Source organism: Haliotis asinina, chromosome 8, assembly GCF_037392515.1.
Source record: "Haliotis asinina isolate JCU_RB_2024 chromosome 8, JCU_Hal_asi_v2, whole genome shotgun sequence".
In the NCBI taxonomy this organism is placed as follows: domain Eukaryota; kingdom Metazoa; phylum Mollusca; class Gastropoda; order Lepetellida; family Haliotidae; genus Haliotis; species Haliotis asinina.
Genome location: NC_090287.1, coordinates 8,850,630 through 8,871,034, shown reverse-complemented (window position 1 = coordinate 8,871,034; position 20,405 = coordinate 8,850,630). Strand labels below are relative to the sequence as shown.

Genomic DNA, 20,405 nt, shown 5'->3' with positions numbered 1-20,405 from the left:
TCTAATGATTCTTTCGTACTCGTGCGCCCCAAGGCGCAGCAAAAATCATTGATAATACCATCAGGTTTCACTATGTGACAACACTCGTATTTACTTGAGGGTTTGTTTCCTATTTGGGTAGCAAAACTTGCGTTTCTTATGCGTGTGAGTATAGGCCTATCCGCTTATTTAGCCTTTTCTTCCAGTGGCATTTGTTTCAGCGAATAGAGACTCGGTATTCTGCAGGTTTGTACCTATTGGTACCTATGCATCTATAGGTACCTGCGCACATTCAGTAAGTGTGGACTCGTCCCTAGGTAGAACTTACTGAAGCATAGGAACAATGAAGAAGAAATGTATACATCGTATAAAACTCATATACTGTGACAAATGCCAACAGAGTGAAAGAGGCCACATGACACCAGACAAAATCGGGGCCAACAGGAAAACACACGGATGCACGCACGCACGCATGCACACACGCACACACGCACACTAGCAAAATACTATTCCACACCACACCACACCACACCACACCACACCACACCACCCGCCCGCCCGGTACCTGCGTTTATCTGCGCAGACAGTACACAAAGGATAACTGAAGTGTAGTCTTTCGCCTCGATGCCAAGGGACCCGTGAAGGTCCCGGGGTAGAACAGGCCTTCACCAACCCATGCTTGCCATAAAAAGCAACTATGCTTGTCGTAAGAGGCGACTAACGGGATCGGGTGGTCAGACTCGCTGACTTGGTTGACATATGTCATCGGTTCCCAACTGTGCAGATCGATGCTCATGTTGTTGGTCACTGGATTGTCTGGTCCAGACTCGATTATTTACAGACTGCCGCCATATAGCTGGAATATTGCTGAGTGCGGCGTAAAACTAAACTCACTCACTCACTCGACGCCAAGGTGTCCTTGTACATTTACTTAAGTCATTCAGTTTCTTTCACGGTACGTATGTATATATGACAAGCCTCTGTGGGCGCATCGCCTTCCATGTGGATGGAGGATACGGAATCTACGCACACCGATCTACGCAGTTGTTTGTGTGGTAAACCCTTGGCTGAGCCCCTGACAGATGAATAGTTTAATGAAACTGGCATGAAGTTGATGACTGCCCCTTGGTGTCCCCCATTCATACAAGCATCTGCTACCAGGACCACGACCACGACCAAGGCCTCGTATCCATGAATGACCTGTCCTTGGGTTTCATCGTGGAAAACTTTGACAGACTGCTGTATCATTTGAAAATATATGTATAAAAACCTGTCGATCAATCAAAAACGATTGCTAATGTAAGCAGATTTGTGTCTTTTCTAATCTCGGGAGACATCGTGACTATGGGCGAGTCACCGTTTAGTGAATGTTCACAAGATGACCTTCACCCACATCAAAGTTTTCACATGTTTAAGGATCAGAACAAAGGTTCACCCTGTAAACTTCTTGTTGCCGTTGTTGTTGCATGTGAAAAAAGCACAAGCAAACCTGGAAAGGAAAAACCACGTAAAATAAATCTCAACCTATATTAATACAGTCTGCCAAGGATTTGCAAAATAGATCACATTTAAGGGTTATGAAGGCCCATACATTAAACATGGACACACCACACCATACTATCTCACATTAGCAATGTCAACACAAGTTGCAGACGACCTTAAACAAACCCAAATAACATTATACGCATTACATGCATGTAGAAGTAACGCCTGGCAACAATATAACACACCCGTTGAGCAGGTTCTATACAATGGGAGTACACACATACCCCACAGTCACGTAGTTCCGCCATGTTCATGTTTCTAAAGTCGGCACAGTCATCGTCGCTCATTTGGGGCAGACAGATCATGAATCTGCTACTTTTGTGCTTAATGGTGAAAGTTCTAGGTAAGAATGTCACCAGATTTGTTTATCTTTGTAAATACTGGTATGTTTAGTGGTAAATGTGTAACTGTAGTGCAACACTGACCCACTTCAGACTCGATGAGTAATATAATGTCAGCCTATAATGAGATATCTAAGCCCATCCGCCTGCAGTGCGTCAGCCGCTTATCAACAACATCTGTGTTGTTGACACGATATTTACCGCTTACTCATTCTTTGGACGAATACAGAGACTTTTCTCATCAGAAGTATTTAGACCTGTTCCGTGCTGCAGTGGTTCAATCTTGCCTCACAACGCTATAGAAACCTATACTTAATTTAATAATAAAGTATTCATTAAATGTATTACCATTCTTATTTCCCATCTATTTGCAACATGCCCGTCATCTGGTGGAAAGACTTGTCCAGTATTTGCCCTATATCTGTTTGGATCTTCAACAGCCTTTCTATTAGAGGTTTTCACAAACTTTATGCATTACAAGAGTGAAGAAGTAGCAGTTTACGTTACACTGAGAAGTTTAGCTATGCAATGCTCAGTGCGCACTGAGAAGTTTAGCTATGCAATGCTCAGTGCGCACTGAGAAGTTTAGCTATGCAATGCTCAGTGCGCACTGAGAAGTTTAGCCATGCAATGCTCAGTGCGCACTGAGAAGTTTAGCCATGCAATGCTCAGTGCGCACTGAGAAGTTTAGCCATGCAATGCTCAGTGCGCACTGAGAAGTTTAGCCATGCAATGCTCAGTGCGCACTGAGAAGTTTAGCTATGCAATGCTCAGTGCGCACTGAGAAGTTTAGCTATGCAATGCTCAGTGCGCACTGAGAAGTTTAGCTATGCAATGCTCAGTGCGCAGAGGCCACATACATGTGGACTAAATGATCGTTTAAATATTGCCTTGAATGAAGTATCTAACATGGCTCCGGACAGTTACACTGTTCAGTCTGCTCTCGTGTCTCCTATTGATTCAACCCTTGACGAATAAAAATTGATATCAAATACCATGAAGAAATAGTTTTCCTTGCTGCGGATAGGTTCAAACAAATGTCACGAATTTGATCATAAGAATTTGAGATCCTAAAATATGAGATGCCCTTCTAAATAGATCACTTACTTCGTCAGAAAGATAGACACGGAGGCTTCCTATGTTGACATTCATATTTTTAAAACTACAATATATGTATTGCATAAGAAGATATCACTACCATACTAGCTTTGCAGGTCATAATGCCAAAAGCTATGAACAGGTTATTACAAACTATAGGACAGGAATGTGTCGGATGGCTGTGTAGGGGTAACCTAGATATTTCCAGATCGTATTCTACCTTAGATATTTTACTGAGTGAGTTTAGTTTTACTCCAATTTTATCAATATTCCAGCAATAAAACGAGACACCAGAAATGGGCTTGACGCATTGTACCTATTTGGGTAATCGTCTTCGCTTTAACCATAATCAGCCAAAATGTTCTCGTTCCTGAAGTCCCCATTCGTATTGATACGCCCTGTATAATTTTATATGCCCTCGACATGTTTTCCATGTTGAATGTCTGTACATATGCTTGTCCAAGAGACAGATTGATAGCCATGTTGCTGTCACCTGATACATGTGAAAATTTATCAGAGATGTTTGGTGAAGTTCTGGTCTCTGACAATAATGATAAATATGTCCAGTTACAATATACCTCCATTTTAGTAATCGTACGTCATCCTAAGGTCTTAGTACTGAAACGATTGTTTCATTATATATATATTAATATGTATATACTATTCTACCATGACTTCAGTAAATGCTGGATTGTGATTGGTTAATTAAAGTCATTCAGTGGTATACTATCACGTATATACCTCTGATTATCCAACACAGTACGTGTGTATTTTCTTAAATCTTGATAATGGAGTTATGGTAGGATGGAGTTAAATGTACCGCGTTTGAAAATCAGAGGTATATAACAAAATTCTATGATTTTCCAAACACAGTACGTTTATCTCCTAAACATCTTATCTACATTTGGGCCAACAGCAAAATAATATATACAGAGCCACAGAGATGAAAGACCCTTAATCATCCGCATGAGCAATTATAATAACCTGGGAAGAGTGTTTGGTCTGTTGCGTGAGATGTTGCGGTTACGACTGGTATTGCACACAAAATCACAACCGTTTCTTTATACCGCTTCGTTAACAACTCCGTGACTCTCATTGACATTTTTCCTTACTACATATATACTTACAACTTATGCTGGGATCCAGCCCCCTAAAATACCAGAAACTGTACTTATCTGAGAAAGTGTAAAACTTGTAAGATTATATATCACTCACACTACCATCAATCAAGTAAGTATAATTATGTTTTGTCCCCACCAGCATGATTTATGTGATTGGGTACGTATTGTACGTAAGTTCATCCAAAGAGGTGTCATTTACGTGTTCAGGTCGTCGGTTTAAATGCATGTGCACTTGTTTTCGTGTCGGCTGTGATCACATTCTATTAAAAATCATTTCCCAGTAACAACCAGTTGTATCTCGTAAGATATAACTGTATTATGTCCAAATTATGCACACGTATTATCTCCCTGATATCTGCAGTAAATGGCAGCAAATGTCTTTAAATGAGTTAAACTAAAGGGAATGTTTTGTCTTCCTAAACAATGCTGCAGAGATATCAAGTTACACGATTTTCATTGTAGCATCTGTACTAATATTGTTTAAAATCAGTTTCACAGTACTGGTAAAAGAGGAAATAACAAAAGTGAATCGATTGTGCATGTTTATTTTGAATGTCCACTGGTATGCCTTCTCTCTTCTGAACCTGTGCACATTTTAGACAACATTTATGTCATGAGTTTCAACTAGATCTCAAACTCAACCTATTTGGTATTCACGAGACTGCAAACGTCAAGCTGTTGAACCAGTTTCATTCAAAGACATGTATATGTTTACATAAGCTGAATTAGTAAGGACGTTTGTCATTAATAATCTGTCACTGCTGCCTTGAAAGTTGAGAGGTATAGTACCAGAATGAAAATCCAAGCCAATGGTTGTCACAACTTAAAGCATGGATTAACATGTCCTGATTTGTCATTATGTACAAAGTATGGCCCTTATTTGGAAATACAATGATCAACTTACATATGAGCAGAACAAACACCCCACCCCCCACCCCCCATCCCCCAGCACCCCAGCACCCACCTCCACAAAAAAAAAACAACCAAACAAACCAAACAAAACAAACAGACGAACAGCCCCAAAACAACTGGTTCTACACAAATTACTGGCCTTGCTCCAAAGCTGTACTGAAAACTGAGCCCGTGGATGCAACGTAATTTTATCCTTGAAAGAGCAGATAAGTAAACAGTACATCGAACAGTACAACAAGACTGTTATTTATATATTTCTACAAATAATCATTTTAATTATGAATTAATACCTTACAGACTTGTGCACGTCTAAGAAATAACGATTAATGACGGATATGTTTCCTCATTTGTGGGTGAAAGAGTGAGCACTGTTTTATATTCAAGAGACGTTCTATATCTTCAGTTTCAGCAGAATCGTTCACAGCAGGACAAGATTCAAACATTACTCTGAGTTGTCCATTGAAAGACCCACATGGGATGATTAATGTCATTCAGCCAGACGGCTTGACTGGCCTGCATTGCGCATCATACAACAGTTGTATCGACAGTGTCCATGGCCACATCTTTGAAAGACGTCTGAGCAACACAACCACCTTCGTGTTTACTATACCTTCAGTGAAACTGAAGCACGATGGTAACTGGATCTGCAGGAATAATGGCGAGGATGTGAAAATGTTTCGACTGAATGTGAATGTAAGGACTACAACCTTACTCCCTGAGACTGCATGGCCTACAACTACTTCTGGTGAAAGGAACTTGCAATCGAGCTTACTGCAGATAATTGTTCTTCAGCTTGTTTGTTGGCACAATAAGGAAGGAAGGTGACGAAGAGAGTCAATTTATAAAGATGCATTCTGTACAAATGTGAATTGGAATACGGGTACATGTAAAGGAGTTTACCTTGGCTCAGGAGTATAGTTTGTAAACACAAATGCGACAAAAGTCTTGATTTGTAAAATGCAACGATAATGGGGATATTTGTAATTCTGATGTGTTGAACTCTTCAGTCGTGATTAGCCAGGTTCTGTTGTGTGTGGAAATTGCCAGTTTACAGTAATGACGTCATGAGTGTGTGTTCCAATGTTTACACAACACTCTCACCCTACCTGTCTCATCAATCGTGTTCGTAGACCGCCTGGAAACATTTTATGTAACATGAACAAATCTGGGTGAAGAAGGACTTTTTGTGATACTGTGATTCCATTTCTTTATACAGATTTTACATCAGCCACATGACGTATGTGACTGTTTCGTGGATATTATCATGGATGTTTTATTGTACCGACCTTAACACAGAACGGGATTGTAACCCATTTAGATAAACGGACATACTGTTGGATGTGCATGCTATGTGTGATTTGAATTTGTTTGCAGGTATTTTTTTTTTAATTTTTCATACAATGTTTACAATACCTTTGAAACACGCGCTCATCGTCTTGCACTCAAACCTTTGTATGGATGTGTCATCCGAACATGGAATAGGATTAAATTGAATTATTTAACGACCAGTTTTCCAGTTGAATATAACCGACCTAAAGAGCCAGTTTGGGCTAGAAGTATGACAATGGCTTTGAATGTTTTGGTTTTATTTTGCGGGCATTGGGGTGTTTGTGTCCAGCGTACTGTGGAGCACAGTTTAGTGTTCTCGATAGTGTATGGAGTGTAGAAGTAAGTGTTCGGGTGTTTCTTTTTCATTTGCAGTGTTCATTTGTCTGTTTGGTTGGGTTTTTTATTTATGTAGTTTTAGTTTAGGTTTTGATTTTTTTTATTTACTTTAGGAACATTATATTATATCTGTAAAGGAAGATGACGGAAAGAGATAGAACCAAATTTTTAAAATTGTTTTGTACATTTAAAAACGTTTTGTACATGTATTCCCCGATAGGGGCATGTTTACATGAGAGTTCACTTCTCAGAGTTTAAATGCCGCTTTAGCTGCTTGGCCGGCACATCAACATCAAGTGGCTTTCAGTATCTCGTTTAGGTTGGCTTTTGGAGTGTTTGGTTTTCTATTGCTTGGAGCCCGCTGAGTGAGTCTGTTAAAAAAATAATTTTACTGTGTTGTTTTAAGGAGTGAGCCACTGAGTACTGTTAACAGTATTGTATAGATATGAACATACATGCCATATAGTAATATACAACAGTGGACAGGCGAAAAGACAACAATGGGCAGAAACAATGACAATGCCTTGGGCTATTTTTTGGCATATCAGTCACGGTCAAGGGGATGACCAATAAAGCAATGTAATAAAACCTGTGTCACATTGTAAAGTAGTCTAAAGTATCCTCAACTACAAAATGAGATGAACCTACATAAGTGAAGCAATCGAAATCTTGAAATCTTGAAAGATAACACTTTGTCATAAAGTTACTCTGTGACAAAAATATCAAACTTTCTTGAGGGCGTTCAAACGGAAAACGTCCTTTATATCTAAGGAAAGTAAATAGAACTGCTGCAGTAACACGTGTTAATCTGGAATTACAACTGTTCAGTAAAGTATAGATTCTAGTAGTTTTACTGGACTGAAACCCATTCGAACCCACACCCCCAGTCAGGCACCTACTCGCCAGCACACAAAGCCTAAACCACCCAGCACCGCGACTTCCACACGCAAATTGGGAGTCGGACAACTTGTAGTCTAGACAATGGACTTTGTGTACCCGTGATAAGTGTACATTTGTACGGCTGCCACGTCCGAAAGTAAGAAAATTGCTATCTATTAAAACACGCATCCTTCATAGTACTGTATGTATACATACAAGTGAGTGAATTCAGTTTATCCCAGCTATATGGCGGCGGTCTGTAAGTAGTCGAATCCGGACCAGACAATCCAAAGATCAACAGCATCGGCATCGTTCTGCGCAGTTGGTATACATATAAACACAAGACTCACGACGTCGTTGTTTTTCACGCCCCACACGATGGCAATTTTAGGACACCATATTTAACTCACAACCTGGTGCAACCACATTCTCACCCAGAGTGCACCAAACGTTCACAGTGAGTGTGCTTAGTTTTACGCCGCTTTAGCAATGTTCCAGCAACATCAGGACGGGGGGCACAAGAAATGGGTTTCACACATTGTACCCATGCCCCCCCCCCCCCCCCCCCCACCCCCACCCCCACCCGTACACATTGACATATTGACCTGCGCACTATAATACTGATTTTAGATGTGCACGTGGTACAAATCCTAGGCGAGTATCCTCTGCAATACACGTTATTAACCAGACATCCAGTAAACTAGTTTCAACCAAGGATAACAACTATTCTTGTTAAGTAGACCATAGCGTATATTGCTCGCTGTGAAAGTGCCTCTCTCTCTGTGGAATTTTTCCGAATCAAATCTACAAATCAGTTCGACACACCGAGCATACATGTTAAGACTTCTGAATGGAGACTCCTCGCCACAATACTTCACTGAATACTTTCCTTGTTAACAAGTTTATGTTCAATATATCTCGCTTAAAGTAAGGAGGGTAAGGTAACCTGTTAACCTGTTTCCCCCATTTTAGCTTAGGCTTGAACAACTTTGCGCTGAGTTTGTTATTACATCATGAAATATAATATATATACTAGTATTATATCCGTATCCGTGTTTACCGTGACTCATTTTGGTTTTGGTGAGCGCAAAACAATATCGTCAAACTGTTGCTGCGTTTCCTTGAGCGTGACGTCATGGAAATCCAGCCGTGCTAATATTAGATCCAGCTCAGTAATCGTCTTTTGATACGGAAGGCATGGACGGAATAAGTTTGTATATGGCGCTGCTCTTCTTTACTGTTAAGGGTAAGCTGAACTTTTATTCGTTACTGAATAGTGAATTAAGTTTTTGTTGTTAAACTGTAAATGTATTTGAACTGTCTGGCAACCTGTGTGAAGACTATTATGCATGTGGCTCATAATCACATTTTTTGTGGAATCGACCAATCGGTTGGGTATCAGCGTGCGCTCATCACGCCGAAGGCCCGTGGACTTCCCCACATGGATACAATGTGTGAAGTACATTTCTGGTGACCCCCTCCGTGATATTGCTGGAATATAGCTACAAGCGGCTTAAAACCGGACGCTCTCACTCACAGCAGTAAAACTATTGCCGTATGTCGAGTAGTCGTAGTTTTGTCCCCTGGATTTTGTGGAGTGAGTGACTTTAGTTTTACGCAGCACTCAGCAAATTTCCAGCTATATGGCGGTGGTCTGTAAATAATCGAGTCTGGACCAGACAATCCAGTGACCAACAACATGAGCATCGATCTGCAAAATTGGGAACCGATGACATGTGTCAACCAAGTCAGTGAGCCTGACCACCCGACCCCATTAGTCGTCTTTTACGACAAGCATAGCCACCTTTTATGGGGTTTCTGTGGAGGCTGTGCTGATATGTTTCTATCGCTCTGCATGAAAATGTGTTTCCTTCGCAGCAGTCATGTACCAGCGTACACACATAAAAATACACACAATGTGCTCGTCACGCAGTTTGAAACTGCAGAAGAAGTGGATCCAGAGAATGATGCGCTCTCGTACTCGTGAGATAAATCACTGGATTGCCTGGTTCAAAGTTGAGTATTTACAAACGGCAGTCATTATGGCTGGAGTGTTTCCATATCCAACGTAAAACAACATTGTAAAACTAACAAACAACATATGGTTACGTTATCCCCGCCATAGATTTGTAACTGCAAGCTCCACTACCAGACAGATCTTGTATATTTGTACAATGCCAGGTACATTTGTGCAGCGTCCGGTACATGTGTTCACTGTCAGGTACATTTATGCAGCATCAGGTACATTTTTTGCAGGTACATTTGTACATCTTCGGGTATATTTGTACAGTGCCGGGTACATTTTTTACAGCGTCAAGTGCATTTGTACAGGTACATTTGTACAGCGTCAGGTATATTTGTATAGCGGCAGGTACATTTGTTCAACGTCAGGTACATTTGTACGGTGTCAGGCACATTTGTTCAACGTCAGGTACAGGGGCATTAGTACAACATCAGGTATATTTGTACAGTGTATTTTACTGATATCGTACTACTTCCTTGATCATTTCCACGCGGTCTTACGTATGTATGGCATGGCCGCTTTACGCGAGACAGCCTTCATTTACATTCGGTTTAGTGACATCCCACGAAACCCACAGCGGCATAGTTCACATTGTAAATAGTCTAGTATTGCAAGTAACAGTGATCAGTTCGTGTATGTTTCCTCACTTCAGGGACAGCTGCGTATCCTACACTGAACTTAGATGGCAATGCAATCCTTGGACAACCAACATCTTTACGTTGCATCTGTGACAAGGGCATAACTCTGAGAGATCCCAAAGGCAAAACCGTCCTTCAGTGTAGATCGACAAGCGACTGCCTAAGCAATAGACCAAGGTATATATTTTTGGACAGAGGTAAAAGTGATGGGAAAACGTATGTAGCAGTCATAAACGAAACAAGGACAGGAGATGAAGGAATATGGAGATGTCAGTGTGGCAACCAGGAGGCCAAAGCCACGCTACGTATACAGCGCAAGTCCATGGACCCGACAGTTCAAGAACCGATAGGTACGTGGATTTATCTCATTACAGATTACGCACATTCAAGCTTTAGACATAGTTTGACAAAAACGGACATGGGTCATAAACTTTCGTGTTTACACTTTTAATTGTTTTGCATTTAACATTCATTTCTATCTAAAAAATTTCGAATGTTGGTGTAGGTGAGTGTAGATGGAAAGAAGTAGCTTACAGGTTGTACCTATTTGTTGCAACAATGAAGATAAAAGACACAATTTACAGAAAAGGTGTAGGGCGTCTATGAAGTTCCCACTGTAAATAATCTGTTATTGCAAGTAACAGTGATCAGTTCGTGTATGTTTCCTCACTTCAGGGACAGCTGCGTATCCTACACTGAACTTAGATGGCAATGCAATCCTTGGACAACCAACATCTTTACGTTGCATCTGTGACAAGGGCATAACTCTGAGAGATCCCCAAAACAAAACCGTCCTTCAGTGTAGATCGACAAGCGACTGCCTAAGCAATAGACCAAGTTATATATTTTTGGACAGAGGTAAAAGTGACGGGAAAACGTATGTAGCAGTTATAAACGAAACAAGGACAGGAGATGAAGGAATATGGAGATGTCAGTGTGGCATCCAGGAGGCCAAAGCCACGCTACTGATTAATCATCCGAATTCTAGCTTTTTCATTTACCCTAGTTTCCGATTGCTGATATTCCTGCTTCTGTTGATCTGTCTGACCTGATTTCAAAATGACATATGCTAGCAATACATTGAACTGGACCAAATTCCAGAATATCCGACAGTTCATTAACGAACACATTCCAGCCACAAGTCTGATAACAGAAAAGAAAAGGTTTTATCTATCCACATCCTACTTTTACATTAACCCGAGGAAGGATCAAGAATATCGTGAAACGTCGTGTTCCTTAAAATATAGAAGCTGACATACAAAAATTCTTGAATTCATTTGTATCACTTCAATTTGCTGCTCGGTGACTTTGTGGAATTCCCGACCAGTTGTCGTGAGGCAGTTTCACGCGTCTATTCAAGCTGATCTCAACAGTCACCAGTAATATTTTTATGACCAGCCTGTGCAACGTACAAGGTTCAGATTATCCAGAGAGTCAGATAGTCAAGCCTGCCCCACCCTACGTGAAACATGAAAGCGGATTGGTCCTCGTCATGGGAGCGCAACCTAGTCCAAGACAGAGAACGATTCAGAGAATATGACTCCAAACACCGCCAGCCAAGTGTTGGACGCGTTGTGTTCCTAGTGGACATTCCCTTAGTCCCTGAAGATATTTATTATTTTTGTGGTAATAAATAAACCTATAGCAGTCTGAACCGGGGGAAATCTAAACTTGTTTCATTCAGGGTTTTCGGGCTGTAGAAGGGAAAGTACAATGTACTGTGGTTCAGGGAAAGTACAATGTACTGTGGTTCAGGGAAAGTACAATGTACTGTGGTTCAGGGAAAGTGAAACAGCCTTTGAAATGGGTGTGAAGAGACTGGGAGGTACCACACCCATTGAAACCAATGAGGGCTGGGACAATTTAGAATAACTTTGCATATGTTTACATGACCAATAAACTCGTTTGTGCCTTAGTAACATTCTTACTCATTTTATTGAGCTGTATCTTTAAACAAGTTAACCCCATTTGTTTAGAACTTAATCTTTAGATTGAATACGATGGACATCCGTGTATTGATAAAACACGTTAAAATCAGCTGTTTGACTGGCATTTTAGAAACTGATGAATGAGAGGAAAACAATGATACATTACGGAAAACAACTTCCTACTCTAAGTAATGTAAACATTTAAGTACCGGCGATGCGACCGAGGACAGAGTTTACAGGTCAAATTCTATGCGTTATTCCATGTCTCTGCATAAAATCATATGGCATGTTACTCATTTACAGGTAATGACACCAAGCGGTACATGTTCGTGTCTTAAAGTAACGTGACAAGGGAGATTATGTTGTGCCATGGCAGTTTTGCAAACTAATTCAAATACGCAGTATTATTTACCATGATTTTGTGCATGGGACATTGTGCGTGGGATTTGCTCCGATTTTAACAGCTTTACAGTTATTCCACGTCAGTTTAAAATCTGAGGAATATCCGAAATGTTAAATTCGCTTAACTGCTTAAGATGCATTGTCAAAATCGCCATATTCCAGCCAGTTTGGCTACATAAACGAGTCTGGAACGTCAGTGATTGATATACAGAGCAACAATGGGCGATCTTTGTGTTGCGAGAGGCGATAACTCTCCTTTTGAAATGATATAAGCGACGGTCCAACTTCTCGCTTCCCGTCTGGTTCCCGTCAAGTGCGCTGCGACAACTTGTTACATGTAAAGACAGAACCCAGCAAACGCGTTGCCGTGGTCACCTTCATTGAAAACAACGATCGTTTACGACGAAAAGTCATCAACGGACACGTTTTGCTTTGCTTTTTAGTTTAGAAAGGCATCGTTTGTTTAATTTCAAAATGCAGTACGAAATGACACGATAGAAGATAACAGGGAAAACGCCATGAAAAGTTACTGTATTGTCACGGCATTTCCTACGACAAAACACGAGACAGAACAAGTCTCGGGTGGCGTAGCATCTGTGAAATAATGAAAATTCTTTTTTATACGTTATCAGCCCTTATGATATTCCCGACGGTAATTCTTTAACTATTGCCACATTAAAATCTTACAAATAGTTCCTATACTACCACCGATCTCAACGTAAAAGAAAATCGGGGATACGCCTCCGTCGAAAGAGTATTGACTGGAAGTTCTTTATCGAGAATTTGTGATTGTTACACATCCCTGACACTTGAAGAAATTCCGTAGAAAATGTAACAGTTAGTTAGAAGCATAAATAGTACGTTTTCAGCAGCAGTTCTTCACTAATCTGAATCCATTTTGGTTTAAAATTTTGACATTTTTACTGTATATTTTTATGTATACTTGTATAAGTGTCATGCATCTATTTCCAAGCAGTTAGTCGGTTGCATAAGAAAAACCAGTGATCATAGCCTGAAATAAAATATTTACCCCTTGTTAAATATGTCCACCAGTCAGTGCTGCCGCAAGCTCACCCCCGCCAATGACAATGAGAGCATATGAGTGCTAGGGCCACCACATAGACCCCCATTTCCCTCGGCCAAGACCCAGTATGGAATAGTAACACGTATGGCGCACATCACGCATACAACATGCGCTGTCAGTTTAAGGTTTGACAGTCCGGATCAGCGCACCTAGTGGATTAGTAACGGGAATATAAATTCAAAACTGTACATACCATAGCAAACACCGTTGGCCACGGATATAAATTTATAAAATAGCACATAAGACAAACAAATTACTGTTTGTCTTTTCTAGAGGTGGGAAGGAAAGGAGAGATAAGGAAATATGAAAGAATGCAGAGTACAGCAAAAACGTTCCGTAGAAGTATATCATGCTTTATTGATGTATTGCTTTGTAATAATAAAGATAATAAACAGAATACCAGACAACACATGTATGAATACCAAGTACAAGAAACAGCAATAGAGTAGCCCAACTATGGGCATGACACCATTACCCTACTGAGACGATTTATTGTAACTGATTAACATCTTGTAAACACGACTGAGCCAGTGTTTTGAATACTGACTCTCACACCTGTGCATGGAAGTGAGAACTGTTTGCACATGCATCAGTGGTTTCATCCCTTTGTAAGGACAAGATACTAACTCCTGACAAAATGTTGGTGCTTGGCGTGAGTAGAGAACTTACTGGTCACTTTCCTTCTGTATCTGTTTGGATACTTCTGCTGTGACATCTCTCATGAGCAGGATGAACAGTGGGCCAACGCCTGACGTCTGGTGCTCTTTCCATGTAGATAGATGCAAAGGACTCTGACCAGACGATATCTTCCTGATCTTCACTGGCTCGGATACTTGTCTAACGTCGGTGATTGATGTGAAGTAACTTATCTTTGGGAGACTACAGAACTAAGGTTACACCTGTGTTGCCCTAACTGGTAGAGACTCGTCTACATACAGATGCAAGTTGAAGCGTGATGGCAGTGATCTTTTCCGGAACAGACTTTAAAACCTTTCCATACTCTCTTAGCACTTTGCTATATACACGCAAAACCATTTGACATAATCGTGACATGTAGACATCTTCATGAAGAGTATTTTGCCTTTGAAGGGGAGAGTGATGACTTTGTCTTCTTGTTTTTATAGTGCTGCATTTCTTCTGCCACTTATGTTCATTTTCAGTCAGTAGTAATCATATCAATCAATAGTATACACACATATTCTCAAACAGTTCATCAGCTAAAGAGCTATCTGCTAGCCGTCATTTTGGGAAAAGGGAGTGCTAATTGTTTCAAAATGTTTTGCATTTATCTAAGATTTTATATTTCTTGTCTTTTCGTGAACATGTATATCACTATTTATGAAAATTATAGGAGTGTAATGAATGGCAATGCTGACGATTGAAGTGGACACACTGAAAATACTATATCCGTTTTTTCTGCCGCGCATGCGCACAAGATACAAATTTGAGGTGCCTCCATATCAGGAATTATTTGAAACATGTTCTTTTATATGATGGCCAATTTTGGTGCTTTTATCATCAAACGCACAATTCCTTTGAAACCTTGATCAAAGCCACTCCACAATAACAGCTTATTTGATCAAGTCAGTGCGCCTGAAAATCGTTCATTCATATGAAACGTGTATCGTGAAACACATTTCGACAAAAACCTGTCAAGTTTGGGAAAGTCAGCGGTTGAAAATTGAGAAAACTTACAGACGACCATCCCACGACTACATTTCGAAAACGTTTTCTGTCAAGAAACGTAACAACTTTTAAGACTGAACAACTTTTTGTTCTGTGGAAAGAGTGTTGCAGTTGTGCCATTGGATTTACTCGAGTACAGCATTGTTTATTTTAATATGGGTGAGTGAGTTCCTATTTAACGTCACATCGGCAATATTTCACCCATATCGTGTCGAAAACAATTTATATGAGAAAAATGAAAACATTTTGAAGGATGAAACCTGTCACGATGGACAGTAAAATACTAGGGTATAACAGGTATGGGTATAAAACTATTTATTTTAAAATGACTGCGACAGAATTTATATCACGATTTAATTGCAAAATTGACAAATGGACAATGTCCAATAAAAGGAGTATCCACATTATTTTACCTACATGTTTTCTCTTTTTAAATCTCGGAATGTGGGAGTACAGCACGTTTTTATTAATTTTCAATGAAACGGTAAAATTTCTCAATGAACTTGGATCATATTAAGTGGTTCGGTCAACCAATCAAATTTCTTCTCAGCTTAGCTAACCAATCAGCGTTGAGAATCCCTGAATATCACATGTGCTTCCGTCATGTACTGATGATGTGGGTTCCTAAAGTCTCCGAAAGCAAGAATCCGCTTTTGTATGCAAATGTAACATATTTTTATGGAGTACGTTGCATCCGTAACAGAATATCTACACACTAACTTCTTAATGCTTTTAGATTTAAAATCTGAGAAAACATCTGCATATGTTTTCACCCAAAATCTGGGCGAGTTCCTAATATGCATTTACTCCTAATGAAGGACATTAACCATCCCCAAACTCACGAGTGTGATAAGTTATTATGGTACAATGTCTTGTTGCTTTATACCTTTTTTATGTTAAAGCGCGTATTTTGTCAACAGAGCTGAGATTGTGTTTGAAAAATAACAAACTCGGTAGAGCCTGAGAAACCTTCAAATAACCCTTTGAAAAATAAGTAAATTTTGATGTCCTGTGCCATTCTCTCGCTAACGCTGACTATCTTCGCTTTGTAACCTGCTCCATATATCATAACCAGGTATGAATTTTATATATATATATATATATTCCCAGAAATTATTGAGAATCATGTTGCGTCATGTAACTCATTACGTTTATTAACTTCTGGCGTTTTACTTACATAAACATGTTAAAACATCATCCTTTTACAGTCTCAGTCTTGTTTTAGTACTTTGTTAGACCTCCTCGCTCAGCAGTGCATGCCTGAATACGCCTAGGCACACTACCCATCAAAGTTTGTAGGTAATCGTGTGACAGGGTATCCCAATATTGGACCACCTCGGCCTTCATATCTTCAATATTTCTCAGTCCCTTTTGGTTTATTCTGTCCTTCATGACTCCCCACACATTCTCAATTGGGTTTAGGTCTGGGCTGTAACTGGGCCAGTCTAAAACTTGAACATTTTCGCCCGACAACCAATGTTTTGTGTAGCGCGCAGTGTGTTTTGGATCATTATCATGCTGGAAAATCCAATCATCTTCATACAATGTTTGTGCTGTCGGAAGAAGGTGACCATTTAGAATGTCAACGTATCTTTCTTTTGTCAAGTTTCCCGTGAATACACACAATGGCGTCACTCCGCGTGCCGATATGCCACCCCACATGTGAAACTTCGGGCTATATTTTGGTCGCTGGTAGATAGGTTTGACAGTATCTTTGGTCCAAATTTTCACACAATTACGGAAAAGCCAAACAGAACTTTCATCCGAAAAGAAAACATTATCCCAATCTTGATTTTCATGAGCCCGACACCAGTTTAAACGTTTTTCCTTGTGTGCATCTTTCATCAACGGCGAGGGAATTCCACGTTTTTTCACCCAATTAAGTCTCTGTAATTCCCGCCTAACTGTTTCATTGCATACCTGAAGACTTCCTCTGCTAATCATTTCATTTCTGATGTTCTCAACACTTTTCAATTTGCCCCTACTCACAATCTGCCCAAGTCTTCGGCGATCCACAACACTGAATTTCCTAGGCCGACCTGCCCCTGCTTTGTGCTCTATCCCGGTTCCTGTTTGAATATTCTTCAAAGTTCTGTATACTGTAGACAGAGGAATACCATGTCTACAAGCTAACATTTTAGCATCAGCCTCACCCCTTTCAAAATCATCTAGAATGAGCTTTCTTTTCTCTCTTGCTGTAAATTCTGCCATGTCAACACAGGAAGCCGTCTGCTCAGACAAGACATAACTCTTGACGTAATGAGCTGCCTTCTAAGCCTTCAAGAGTTGTCTCCCTTATTTAGTATGCTTAGTGCATAGTGAAAGCCCTTTTTCCAATCTTAGCATCATTAGAAAAAACAAAGATTTTCTCAATAATTTCTGGGAACACTGTATATATATATATATATACACACACACACAAAAGGCCCACGCAAGTCTAGAAAATGTAGCAAGTCTAGATTTCCTTAGCTTCTGAAAATGAAGAAAGTCCCAGGGCTCCATTTCGTCATATTATTTTTCACTATGAACGATTTTTCAGTGAAATATGTTCATTTCAGAGACTAGCTGTTAGTCTATGACCCCAGCGATACCGACAATATCCGTTGGCTTTATCCTGCCAACCATCCACTGTATGATAGACATGCATGCGAATAGTCTGTACTCAGTAGCTGGGTCAGGTTAAATACTGCAGCGTTATTCCAGTCGAGACGATGCTTGATCTTCTCAGAAGAAAATGAGAATATATATATATATATATATATATATATATATATATATATATATATATATATATATATATATATATATATATATATATATATATATATAATTACTTTACTAGTATTAGGTTCTTCGAATGTTGCTTGTCATATTGTTGACATATATAGCCACATGCATGAGTGTTTTATCTGTTGATTCTAGCCCTTAAAACTCAATGTATAGGATTTACAGCCCAGGGTGCCGTTGTACAAAGCGGTCTTAGCTCTAAGAAGACTGTAAATGACATACCTTAACACTGACTTAAGGTAGTCTTAGCTCTAACGTAGTTTTATACAACATCTAGGTTCATAATCATTATTTATATGTTTCTGGAAATGTTTATATTATGTAATAAATGAATATTATTTCCTTTAATACGAATACAGCATTGTGGACTCACAGATGTAGTCCGTTCTTGAAGAGGCACAAAGACACATCTATATCATACCAATAACATCCCAGGATAGTAACGTAGGTCTGTTCAAAAATTACACCTTAGGCATGATTTTATCGTTAGTCTCTCGACTCCAAGGTTAAGGTAAATATAAAATAGTAATATGAAAACAAGTATTTCGAATAAAGAAAACTACAGTTATGGATAACAACCTCTTGCAACTGAAGTTGGTATCTATAAGATCGTATGTTTCTTTATTTACTGACCAACTTTAGGACGCCAATCATGCAGTCAATTCGAGTACATACTGTACTTACCGAGCTGCTGAATGTAACACCTTGCTATAGCTTGAAAGTGTGTGACACTGAACACTCAATAATACTCAACTCTTCTCAAACACATGGGAAGGAAGACAGAGGAGCAGCATGTATCGGCATGCGTCAGGCTGGTCTTGATTTAATGTTGAACTTCCTTATTTCCCTTCTTATTTATATATAAGTCTCCCTTCTATGACGGTCATCAGTATTTATATATATTCATCTGATAGGTATTCACATGTGATCCAATTATCAACAATCATGAACTGTTCACTGAACTGTAGAGTCAGACAAAAAAAACGACGTACAGCTATGCACTACATGGACACGAGAGCTGTTGACCAAACGCAGCAGAGAGAACTCTGCGCCAAAACGCACCCAGAGACAATCTCTATGGACATAAAAAACTTTGCTTTTCACGCTCACAAGGTACGGCACACGTCAGTTCATGTATGTTTCGAGTTTGTTGGGACTTTTATTTCAAGGTAGTAACAGGCAATTCCAATAGGGGGGTTTGTAGTAGAAACGTTGCGTAAAAAGCAACATAATAGTTACTACTTAAAGTGAACTTCAGAGTATGTGAATACAGATAGTAAGAGTAAACTGTGTAGTTCAATAGATTTAATAAAATGTGAATTTGACTCAGAGCTAATTATGTTTGTGACAGTATCTGTGAGTATCTTCACTCCACTACATAATCCCGTTATACCACATAACCGACAGCTATACACTATATATTCCCGTTATATCACAAAATCGACAGCTATACACTACTTAATCCCCTTATGCCACAAAGCCGACAGGTATACACTACATACTCCCGATATATCACAAAACCGACAGCGATGCACTATATAATCCTGTTACTCAGTATGTCAGCTTTATAAATACATTTGCACGTCTCAGTCAACCTTCAGTAATGACCTAGACGGTGACTTTGCATTACACTCACACACACACATACAGAGAGAGAGAGAGAGAGAGAGAGAGAGAGAGAGAGAGAGAGAGAGAGAGAGACATCTTCGGGTTGTACACCATGATGGTGTAGATTCTGTCTGTGAAATATGAACTGTTCACGAAGCGGAACAATATTATTCTATTGGGTAAACCTGAATACATCTTATCCAATGCAGTGTGGCATATAGGTAAAGCAGACAAAATTATTTCCTTGATTATACTACACTATTCCATTGTACGATTGAAATATATCAAGTAATGTGTTTTCTCATCAGACTTTCAAACAAACATACCTAATACGGCTCATCTAAATCTATAGTCTGTTTGCAGTGAAAAAGTACCGGTGAACTGCATTCTAAACCAAAAGTAAATAAAGAGGAAGCGAAATCAAAACTGCAAGCACTCATAGTTCTACCTTGCCAGTCGAACATTTAAATCTCAGAACTATGTTCAACTTAACATAAGATATGTTTAGTTTCATAGTTTCAAATCGCTGTTGTTGGTATGTATCACTGCTCTCAAAAAGCAGTTCGTTATAGCAGTCAGTTCCAAAACTAGCAGGTTCCTTTCAAATGTAGTGTACTGTACGTGCATATAAAACCATCACAGCGCACCTGCAACACAACAGTCGGACTTCGAGTCTTGGGTATTTTGTTTGCTTAGTGTTAAGCTGCAT

At 39.6% G+C, this 20,405-nt stretch overlaps 2 protein-coding genes across 3 annotated transcripts in view; one reads left to right on the top strand and one right to left on the bottom strand.

The window, feature by feature from the left end:
- The window catches only part of LOC137295099 (lachesin-like), a 77,336-nt gene extending 58,491 nt beyond the window's left edge, over nt 1-18,845 (bottom strand). Inside the window, exon 1 of the mRNA XM_067826389.1 lies at nt 18,773-18,845. The gene's annotated coding sequence lies outside the window, so the exon portion shown is untranslated. The remainder of the gene's footprint in view (nt 1-18,772) is intronic.
- Nucleotides 1,741-12,116, top strand: LOC137294183 (uncharacterized). 2 transcript variants are annotated; one of them, XM_067825174.1, is made up of 3 exons: nt 1,741-1,867; nt 10,216-10,551; nt 10,877-12,116. In XM_067825174.1, the coding sequence occupies exons 1-3, from the start codon at nt 1,771-1,773 to the stop codon at nt 11,251-11,253; spliced, it is 810 nt and encodes a 269-aa protein (XP_067681275.1). In that variant the 5' UTR covers nt 1,741-1,770; the 3' UTR covers nt 11,254-12,116. The 2 variants fall into 2 exon arrangements, with proteins under 2 accessions (XP_067681275.1, XP_067681276.1); XM_067825175.1 differs by lacking the exon at nt 1,741-1,867 and adding an exon at nt 8,718-8,786.
- Nucleotides 18,846-20,405: the final 1,560 nt, after the last annotated feature.